At 35.0% G+C, this 11,912-nt stretch overlaps 1 protein-coding gene across 1 annotated transcript; it reads right to left on the bottom strand.

The window, feature by feature from the left end:
• Nucleotides 1–341: 341 nt before the first annotated feature.
• Nucleotides 342–10,787, bottom strand: LOC132057801 (uncharacterized). Its single transcript, XM_059450405.1, has 3 exons — nucleotides 10,599–10,787; nucleotides 4,245–4,349; nucleotides 342–1,025 (listed from the first exon to the last, which is right to left on the bottom strand). The coding sequence occupies exons 1-3, from the start codon at nucleotides 10,785–10,787 to the stop codon at nucleotides 516–518; spliced, it is 804 nt and encodes a 267-aa protein (XP_059306388.1). The 3' UTR covers nucleotides 342–515.
• Nucleotides 10,788–11,912: the final 1,125 nt, after the last annotated feature.

Genomic DNA, 11,912 nt, shown 5'->3' with positions numbered 1-11,912 from the left:
ATAAAAATTCCCAGGTAATAATTCGCAGGTAAAATCCCCATATAAAGTTCCTAGTTAACCGAAAAAAGTTATTCTAAATTCCCACGAAAATACCTAGGAAACTTTTTCCGCACAAAAATCCCAATGTAATATTTGTAGAAAATTTTCCATGTAATTTAATTTTGCAGGTAAATTCCCATATAAAATTGATGTTATTCAGCATCTTCCGCATGAAAATTCGCAAGTAATTTGTACATTTTCAATGATAAATGATTTTAATTATCCAAATTATTCCTTTTTAAGAACCATGACACATAAATCTAAAATATGTAATCATAACAAAGAAATATATACTCATAAAATCATAAAAATTGTTATTCTGATCATAGTCATTTTCATTCAAAATATAGAAGTCATTGCAACTGTCATCAACGAGAGAGTGCATTTGAAGTTGTTGCATTAAAATCCCAAAAAAAAAAAAAAAAAAAAAAAAAAAAAAAAAAATATAATGCTAAATAATATTACTATCAAATATCTCAATTCTGATCGTAGTGGTACTCATCCCTATCGGACTTATCAGAATCAACATTATCATCATTAGCACTCTCAGAATCTTGATTGTCCTCCGAAGATGATGGTTGTGCATTTGAAGATGATTCCGAGAAACGCATATGCTTCATCAATGCTTCTAGTTTCTTATTTGTGTCACCTAACTCTTTCTTCATCTTCTTGTTTTGGCATCTCATCTCTTCATTTTCACATTGAGTTTCTTCCAATCGATTATATAGCTCGGAATTTAAAGTATGAACTTGAGATCTAATCTCATCAACTTCGTCCGGCGCTGCAGATGTTGATTGCCTAGGAACTTTTACAGATCGACCCAAGGAGCCAAGACCTGCAACTCTTCCTTTTTTCTTTCCACCAACTGATAGCGCCCAAATATCCATGTCACTTAATGGAGATAGTTGGCTAGCTGAATTAGTGTCTCCATCAACTGATGCACTTTGAGTAGATAATAATTCTTCTTTCTTTTTTTCAAATTTATTCTGTACAAAAAAGCATTAATTATTTGTTTAAACTTGGAACCAAATGCAACAGAGAACCATTAACAAAAAAAAGATAGCGAGCTGTCACAATTATGAGCTAATGGAAATATATAATAATGTTAGTAACAACAAGAACACACTTAGCAACTGCTGGGATAACACAAGATGAACTGATTCATATGACAAAATACTCTATCAAAGCAGTGTATCAAAGGTTGCAGGGCAACTTCCCGAAGGTATCATGGAGGAAAATCATTTGTAATAACCAGGGGGCGCAAAAGTAGATATTCATACTATGGTTAGCTATACATGGTAGGTTAACAACAAAAGATAGGCTTGGCTCATGGGGCATAGAAATTGATCCAATCTGTCCGATATGTGGACTTCTTTGATGAGACCATCCAACATTTATTTTTTGAGTGCAATGTTACAGAGGCCATTTGGAGGTGCTTACTAAGGTGGCAAGGCATCCCAAGAGCCAATTTATCATGGCAAGAAGAAGTAAAATGGGCTGAGAGGCACTGCAAAGGAAGAAGCTGGGGTGCAAGTATACACAAGATCACTCTTGCTGCTACTGTCTATCATGTGTGGCTTGAACGTAATGGGAGAGTTTTTAAGCAGAAGCAAAGATCTCGGAAGGCAACAGTGCGATTGATAATCCAGGAAGTTTACTATAGAGCTAGCTTATTTCCAAAGTTAACTAGCCAGTTGGCTAGATTAGATTGCCATCCAAACCTGGTATGAGTGGTATAGAGGCTCGGTAGATGAGGAGAGTGTGCACTGGAAGCTGGGGAATGTCCAATTCCAGTGGTGATTGACTTGTTTTTCTTGTCTTTGAGTTGTACAAACTTACTTGGTAAATAATACAATGTTAGTTACCAAAAAACAAGAACATTATACGTAGGTTGGTAGAAACAACAAGAACGTCAAAAAAGTCTTAATGACAATCACCATACGGAATTAGGTAACTAAGAATAGTGTAGTTACTGTTACACATAACTTTTACCCTAACTTAAACAACAACCTTATAGTATTTAACTCAGGTATGTTTAGTGTAGTGGCCGAGGAGACTTAAAAAATCATGTCCTTGTCATTTGAACACATTATTGTGGCTGGAGCATCAATAATTACACTATACAAAGGACCAACAATTTACAGCCCAACTCCATCACTACAAAGGACCTAAGCCTTTGGTTCAGAGACAGGTTTGTTCCTGTTCGCGACCCAAACGACTGACTTTATTGGATCATCAGCATACCATATTCCCAGAAACCTTTGCTTAGAATTTTTTACTGGACTAAAGAAGACAGATTTCCCTCGTGGAGAAGTTATGTTATCACCATCTTTTAAAATCTCACCCTGTCTAATTCTATTAGCTGTTGAACATGGTAAAGAGAAGTAAGAAAGAGTTAACAAGAAGTGGCACCATAGTAACATACTGAGACAACAGGATATTCAGATTTGAAGGAAGAAAGAATTTACAAGAAGGGGAATGGATTTTTTTTTTACAAAAAGAAAAAATAAAAAAAGAAAAAGTTAGTGATGGTCATCCCTAGTTAGCTTAATACGATTTTATTTTTCCAAATGTGAAAGCAGAGAATATTTGACCTTAGTTGAAACTTTTTGGCTGAATTTTTAATATAAAGGAAACTCCTAGTTCTTCCTTTCCATTGCTCCTATCTGATCAGAATATTTGACCTGAGTAGAAATTTTTTGGCTCTAGGAGATGCTAAAGGAAAAAACTGGACACATAGTTGAATCTACTTGATAGGCTAATCTATTGTCATGGGCACTCTCAAGGAGCTTATTCGTAATCCTCAGGCTTCCAAGGTGACTGGTAATGAAGTTCTAAGATCTATAATCCAGTTGCTATTAGAAGAAGATAAACAACGAAAATAACTACTTAGCCTTGGATCGGGTGATCAATCCATGCCCACACACAGCACAAACACCTAGGAGCTCAACCTTTTCGACGATTACAAAGGAAACTTGCTGCCATTGACGGACTGTCTGGTTGCTTATCTCTCCTGGATCAGGTGGTCACAAGGAGTGGGACATAATTTGTTCTTTGCTTAATTAATCATGAATCATCATGCATGTTGGTTCTAGCTACCCACCCAGCTATGCTCAAAAAATTAATATTTCTTCATTTGACGGAATTACTAAAGTTCGATATGTATATTAGTCCAAAAAGCTAATAAAGGAACCATGTTAAATATAGCACCAAAATGCAGTTAAGGCACCTGCTGCATTATTGGTTTACTCATCTGGAAGAAAAAAAAATTGTAATGTGCAGCCTAACTAGATTTACAAGCACCAGATTTTAAGAAGTAATCTGCTAAGCTCTCTGTCACTTCTTATTAGTGTTTCTTTGGAGTTATACAATTCCTTATTATTGCCAAAATTGATCAAAAACATTCATTTGCTATATTTTCCATCTATTTCTAACGGAAGTTCCTTTTAATCACTGTTACCTTTATTTATCTATTTTCATACAAGTTGTTTGTTTCTTCATCAAAGAACACAATGTAACATCTATTCTCAACTAATCTCAATGTCTTGCTCCAAATATATTTTTCCACAAGCATCTTATGATCTCATTCAGTTATAGCCTAATTCCCTCTCTCAAGCATTTTTGACAAAATCTGCAATTAATTTTCTGCATTCTACATGTCCTGCAATAGTTCTACACAAAATTTTCTAGAATCTACACATTTTTTCAGCATTCTATACACATATTATTTTGCTTTTATGCACTTTATTTATTTAGTATCTTGCATTGTTGCACTACAAATAGCTCTTGCATTTTTCCGCAATAAATTTCTTACATTTCTACACATTATTGCATATATTTGCGTTTTCTAAATAGTTCAAGAACATCAACTCAACTTTCTCTTCAAGTTTATAACTTTCTTTCGTTCTACTTCAACTAATTGTACAAACTTCTCATCAAAATGCGCTATGTTTTTTTAAACTATTCTTCCATTTCACCTATCTTCTCTAATAAGATGACGATACATCTTTCTTTAATTTGTTCATCTCTAATCAATTCCAGTATCTGCTCATGATACTTTAGGAGTTCTAGAATTCGCAAATTCGGATTCAATAATTACAAACATGCATTTGGCTATACAAATATCATGGTACTGAATGTGCAATTCAACTAGCCATACAAAATACTATAAAAACTATTAGACAAAGTATAAAAAGAAGACTTACAAAAGCAGCTTCAGCTTTCTTATTTACCCAACTTTTATCTTTTTCCTTGCGATGTGTGCGAAAATAAAAATCCGAAACTGAAGGTTCTTTTTCAGTAGTTTGCTTCTGTAATCAAAGGAAGATGTGCATGTTATTAACATTTATATGATAGTATTTTCGAGAGAACATTAAATAGAATTTATTTATTACCACCCTCTACCAAATCACACGATGAGGTGTACAACCACCAGTATGAAGTGAGGCACCTGCATTTGCATCTCGATTCTTTTTGTTTTGTTTTGACTTTGACTTAAATTCAGGAGACTCCCAATACTCCTTCATCCCCTTAAATACTGCATCCCCTATCTAATTTGGCTTTACAGTCAAATCTTTTCTAACATCTTGAAAAAGATAGGTCATCCTTGCAGCTGTCCTTTTGTTAAAAAATTCTGATGTATAGCATCATTGTAGTGAGGGAGCCATCTAAATTTCTTCTACAATATTTTATAACATAGTTAATATATATCAAAATGAAATTCAGATTAGTCGTATAACCTTAAACACCAACAGTAATATTAATTTTCTTACCTTGAATTCTTCAAACCACATATGCTGAGTAGATTCTGGGAACTTCTTCTAAGAGGGTCTAACCAGCTCAAATTTACTGCGAATGCAATTAGCAATACCTTCAATGACTAACTTGTGAGGATCAAACCTACATAAAAATACAGTAATTGTCAAAGATATATAAATTAAATGCACCAAAATATGTATACTAAAAGTTGATACAATTACCCATCTGCTTCAGGTACAATCCATATGCGATCATCTTCATCGACATTGTCATCGCCAATTGCACTAAATGAAGTGGCTGGAGTAACATTGGCGTGTGGAGGTATAAGCGGCTGAGTGACTGTATTTATAGGTTGGGACTTATTAGAGTGAGGTTGAGACACAGAGTTATGAGATGGCGGTTGAGTAGATTAAGGTCGAGACTCAGAGTTATGAGGCTGATGTCGATTAACTTCAGGACTAGGTTGAGGTAACAGTCTCATGTACATTAAGTGAACTAGTATGAGACATGAGGGTTCGTGATGGGATTATGGGGGGCAATTGAGTTGTTTGAGGCTTTACTGTGCGTGCCTTTTTTTATGTGATTTTTCTCCCTTACCACTTTTTCGCCCGATTTCTTTCGATCTTGTACCTGACATCTGGAAAAAATGAACAATATTAAACTGCATGAATAATGGTTCACATTACAATGTTACATGGATTGTCATCTTAACAGTTATCATATTACGAGGTCACTTCATACAATGTGAGGATTGCTGAAAAAGAGCTCTTCAGGTTTGTAAGGTTCAGAGTTTACAATTATGCACTTACTTGGATGTAGCTAGGCAGAAGGAAAGGCAACAGAGAGCAGCTGATAATTTTGTTATTCAAATAGAGAAAGAAAAAGGAAAAACTTCCATATATGGACAACCCAATTCTCATAGTAGAATTAGGAACACTTTATACAGTAAATATCAATTAAAAAGGAACTAAGATAACAGCATACACCAGCTAGATTATGTACTAGAGATATTAACACAAATGTGGCCACAACAAGTTTACTCTTTGAATAAGTGACCTAAATAAGTCAAAAGCACCAGCATTATGAGAGAAATACTTAGAGAAAAAAAAATTGCACAAGCATTATGGGAGAAATACTTTGAGAAACAAAAATGGATATCTCCAAAATAAGCATAAGTTGTTTTGCTGATTTTAGATAGAGTTCAGAGAAATTGACTCCACAACGCATACCATATTGGACAGAATGCTCTCAAGTTCATATTGAAGTAGCTCAAAAAATATAATTGTAAATAAATAAATATAAAATAATTGACAAATTGGTATTCTCAATCTTCATCCTCATCCTCATACTCATCCTCAGATTGACGATTATCAAGTGAATCATCACTATTAAAAGGCTCTTCCTCTTCTTTGCTTGTTATCTCCTCATCTTTGTCTTCAATTAAATCAGGTTCGTCTTCACTGGCAATCGATATAATGTTACTCACATCGACCTCTTCACCTTCAACTTGGTCGTCTTGTAGACAATCAATTGGGTCATCCTCTATAACTGCATTAACATGTGAATGCTCCTCTTGATAAGCAACTTCCAGATTATGTCTTTCATCCACAGCTCCTCTTGGCTTTGTCTTTATTACCATCCACCAATCAACCTTATCCCCTTTGTTTTCGAGATGATTTGCATAATAAACTTGAGTTGCCATTTCGGGAAAGATGAAAGGGTCAAATTTAGAATATCTTCCCCTTTTTCGAACCTCGACAATACCAAACTAGCTATCAACTCTCCTGCAATGTCTAGGCGGATCAAACCAATCACAATAAAACAAAACTAATTTTTGAATTGGTGTCCTTGTCCATTCCAATTCAAGAATCTCCTTAACAACACCATAATATTCACTTGTTATGCCATCCTGTCCCCAAGACCACTAACACATACCCCGCTGTTAAATGTTTTTCTCCCTTCACTCCATTCAGATGTATGAAATTTATATCTATTCACAAAATAAATAGGCCATGAAGTTGTCTTTCTTAACGGCCCCTCTGCTAAGACTTGCAAATACGAATTACGCAACACCTCTTGTGGATTACTATTGACCTATTGGATATAAAAAGTACGTTAGATTTACATTGTAAATGATATTTTTTATAAATAATACGTTCTTCAGTCATAACTACTTTATGTTAAACCATAGATAATCTTTGAACCATCGTGGAAAGTCGGCTTCAATTTGCTTATCAATGACATCATCGCTAAGATTACTATAAGCATCTCTCAGGGCTTGTTCGTACAAACGACAACCACTTACATTAGCACATTAGTTGCTATCTACATATTATTTAGCTATTCTTAAATATACAGTTAAAAACTTACTTGAGGAAAGACCTAACTTCGTCACAATTTATTAGAACATGTAAATGTGCGGCAGCAACTTCTTTGTCATCTAATCATCGAGTGTCATTTTCAGAGCCATAAGTTCGGCCAGAAGGATTAAAGACTGATAGAGTTGGTTGATTTGCTTATTTTTCAGTAAAGACATCATTACGCCCAACTTTATTGGTGCTAGATAGGACATGGGATTCAAAATAATGGGCAGAAAAGTATGAGATTTCTTGAACCAAGTATGCTTCACAAATAGATCCTTCAATTCTGTATCTGTTTTTTGCAGTCTTCTTAATTTTGTTTAGTAACCTATAATAATTTTAAGAAGTAAATTATCTAATACAGTAAAGATAACACATAATGACTTTTCAAAAGAAATTTTCACACCTTTCAAATGGGTATATCCATCAATATTGAACTGGCCCACCAACTCTTGCTTCGTAAGGCAGATGAACTAATAAGTGCTCCATTGAATCAAAAAATCCAGGAGGAAACTTGGTTAGAGTTATATTATGTTCCATTTGTATTAAATGATCCTCTCGTAACCTTTGTTGAGCACAAGTCTTTAAAAAATCGCCTAAGTTCAGTCAAAGGATTCCAGACCGGTTTTGGAAGTGCACTAAAAGCCATTGGAATAAGACATTGCATGAAAATATGGCAATCATGACTTTTCATCCCAAATAGCTTTAAGTCTTTCATATCAACACATCTACCCAAATTAGAAGCATAGCCATCAGGCATCTTTAGTTGTTTAACCCATTCACATACATCTTTCTTTTGATCCTTCGATAAGGTGAATTTTGCTTTCGGTTTAGTACATCTCCCTCTACTGTCATATTGCAAGTGTAGATTATTTCGACGATAATATTCATTCAAGTCCATTCTTGCTTTTAGATTATCCTTAGTTTTGTCTTTGTTGTCCATGACAGTGTGAAAAACATTGTCAAAGACGTTTTTCTCTATATGCATTACATCAAGATTGTGGCGCATCAAATTGTTCTTCCAATACGGAAGATCCGAAAAGATACTTCTTTTAGTCCAATTATGGAATGTCCCGTAGCCATAGAACTTGCGTAGACCCGACTCAGTTATTTTAGGAAATCCTTTGACTTTTTCCCACATTTGATCCCCAGTTAATCTATGAGGAGGTCTAGATTTCTCCGCTCGCCCTTCGTAGAAAGCATTTTTGTTTCTTCTGAAAGCATGAGTAGGAGGCAAAAATTGACGCTGACAATCAAACCAACTGTTTTTCCTCCCATATTTCAAATGGAAAGCTTTTGATTGTTCCATGAAAATCGGGCATGCTAATTTACCCGTTGTACTCCACCCTGATAGCATTCCATAAGCAGGAAAATCATTAATTGTCCACATCAATGCTGCTCGCATCATAAAATTTTGCTTCTTTGACGCATCATAAGTTAGTACACCAGCAGTCCACAATTTTGTAGCTCATCTATTAACCGTTGAAGATACACAAGGCAATTTATGAGGGCCGGGAATGATCGATGATAGGAACAAGTATGGGGCAATCATACAAAGATCAGGAGGAAGATTATAGGGAGTAACAATCACTGGCCAACAAGAGTATGGCGATGCTGACTGGCTATAAGGTGTAAAACCATCAGCACATAGGCCGAGTCTAACATTCCTAGGCTCTATCGCAAAGTCTGGATATGTTCGATCGAAATGTTTCCATGCTTCTCCATCTGATGGGTGGCACAAAACACCTTCGTCCCTACGATATTTATCATGCCACCTCATGTGCTCCGTAGATCTTGTAGAAGCATATAGTCGTTGAACCCTAGGAATAAGAGACAAGTAATGCATTCTCTTCTGTGGAACCTTCTTATTGTTTTTCTTGCGAACATGTTGTTCTTTATAACGAGGCTTATGGAAAAAATTTACACTCTGTCATGTTTGTATCAGCCTTGAAGTACAACATACATCCATTAACACAACAATCAATTTTTTGAATAGTTAGACCAAGCCCTGACACTAGTTTCTTTGCCTGATAGTAGTTAAGAGGTATCTTACTATCTGGGGGACTTGAATCTCTCATTAATTGTGCCATTGCATTAAAACAACTCTGAGACATATTGTATTCAGATTTAATACTCATCATTCTAGCCGCTATAGACAACTCTGAATATTTACATCTAGGCCATAGTGGTTGTTGAGCAGAATTCAACATGTCATAAAACTTAGTAGCATCCATATTTGGAGGCTCTTCTGGATTGGGTTCTACTTGATTCCCAAATTCTACGCCTGCAACATCATAAACCATACCTTGATATCTATTGACGTGTTCATAGTCATCCTCGAAAAGGCTACTTTGACTGCTTGAAGGCATGCCAAATTCAAACCTTTGATGACTACTCGAAGCACCTGAATTGTCATGTTCATTCAAATTAATTGGAGGTGCTTCCTCTCCATGTGATGTCCAATACCAATATTTTGGTGTGAATCCTTTTCGAAATACATGTTCATTAACCTCATCTGGTGTAAGGTGATTCATATTTTTACAATGCTTACAAAGACACCTTATGACTCCCTCGGACAAGTACTTCTGTTGCCGACAAGCAAATTCAATAAACTCCTCCATGCCACTTATAAATTCAGCTGTATAACCTGCTCGACCGAGAAGAAGTCTATTTTCCATCCACTTTCGGTGCTTGGGAATTTTCATCATCTATACCAGAAGATAAATATATTTAAAAGTATATAGATTGGGAATGTTGTTGTTGTTAGTGTTATAGAGACGTATATACACTAGGTATGTTGTTGTTTTTTGTGTTTTAGAGACTAAAAGTATATAGAATTTTTAGAAGATAATTTTTGGTTAACTGATGCAATTTATGATTGTTCTTGAATAAATCGCAGGTATATCGTTTCTTTGCATCAGACAACTTCATTTTTTACCTACAACCTTCTAGGGGTGTCAATGGTACGGTTCGGACGGTTATTTTATAAAATAAAAAACCTACCCAATTTTTCGGTACGGTTAGAAATTTATATAAAAATTGTCGATTTTATTAAAAAATCTTAATAATCGGTTAAGTACGGTTCGGTCGGTTAAGTCGGTTTTCACAAAATCATTGACCTCCCTACAACCTTCTATCTAGGGACTTCAATTTATGCATTAATGAACATATTCTCATGTGAAACTAATTACATTGAAGAAGATAATCACATTGCACACTAATATGAGAACATGAGAACTCCAAGCTCTGTTTTGAGTAAAACTAGAAATCAAATTAGTCACCAACACTATACTACTAATAATACAGTGAATTCTCCAAACACATAAAACTCATGTAAAAACCTCAATATCTCCAATAATACAACCAAAAATTCCTGAATTGAAATCCAAACACCAATAAATTACAAACTAGAAGAAGTTGAACAAAAAGAAGAGAACTTACTTTCGCTGTTAGAGATGCAGGGGATAGGCAGTGAATCCTCTGTTTGCAAAGTTTGCCGCCAATGGAGAAGGATGGAGGGAAACCAGAATCATATACAAGTTTTCTAGGTTTGAATTCAATTTGGAAATGGAAGATACGTCCTTTTGTTACTTCCTTATTAATCCAACTCTTCCTTTTTCTTCTGTACATTGTTCTTTTAGTTTCCTTTCAAGAAACATGTAAATGCAACTTTAAAATAAATTACCTCCTAAAATCAATATCTCTCAATGTTTACTTCTTTATTTTGGTAAGAAAGAAAAAAAAAAAAGGATTAAAATAAAGAAAATAATATTATTTTTTTTCGTTTTAATTTACATGTCTTACTTATCTTTTTAGTCTGCTTAAAAACGAATGCCGCTTTTATGATTCGTACATCTTTAATGCTATAATGTTCTGCATAACATGTGTTGATAATATTCAAATAAGAAAATCAGCAACAAGTATTACTCCCTCTGTCCCAATTTATGTGATACACTTTTCTTTTTAATCTGTCCTAAAAAATAATAAATTTTCTTATTTGACAATAATTTAACTTTAAACTTTAACTTTTACGCTTAACGAGATAATTTATAACCACACAAATATCTTTAGCTTAGTTTAGATCACAAGATTAAAAGTCTTCATTTCTTTCTTAAATTACATGTCCAATCAAACTATACCATATAAATTGAGATGGGAGTAGTATTTGATTTCAGATATTTGTGCAAGTTATAATCTTTATTAAAAGATGAAAAAATATAATAATAATAATAAGAAGAAGAAGAAAAAGAAGAAGAAGAAGAGGGGAGGGGGAGGGGAGAGGATAGGGGGCGTGGTGGAGGGGAAGGGAGGGGGCGTAGCGCGGGGGGGGGGGGGGGGACGTTTCGACCCTTAACTAGCTAGCTATATTTTATCTTCGACGTCTGTTACATCTCAAAAATTCCGAATTTGTTGCCTTGTGAGTAGACTAATGTGAGCTTAAGATGAACATAAAGTCCTTATGAGATTAAGGAGAGTATTAGATAGCTTAAAGTGCGTACCATAAGATTTCGAAGTCATATGGATATGTGAGACTAAGTTTGTCGAAGGAAGTGAATGTGAGTCATGTTTGGAAAGGTTTTCGCGATAGTTGATTTGATGCGTATTTAGTGATGTCTTGAGGGGCTATTCTAGGGCCTCTTAGATAATTAATGAAGTGTTGCATGAGTACCAAGAAGGTTCCACAAGGATTGGAAGTCGAACGAATCGACGAGGATGAGTTTCGGGAATTTCCAGTTTGTACGGCCATTTGCACGG

The sequence above is a fragment of the Lycium ferocissimum genome, chromosome 5, assembly GCF_029784015.1.
Source record: "Lycium ferocissimum isolate CSIRO_LF1 chromosome 5, AGI_CSIRO_Lferr_CH_V1, whole genome shotgun sequence".
NCBI classification, from domain to species: domain Eukaryota; kingdom Viridiplantae; phylum Streptophyta; class Magnoliopsida; order Solanales; family Solanaceae; genus Lycium; species Lycium ferocissimum.
This window is presented reverse-complemented; position numbering and strand designations above follow the sequence as displayed.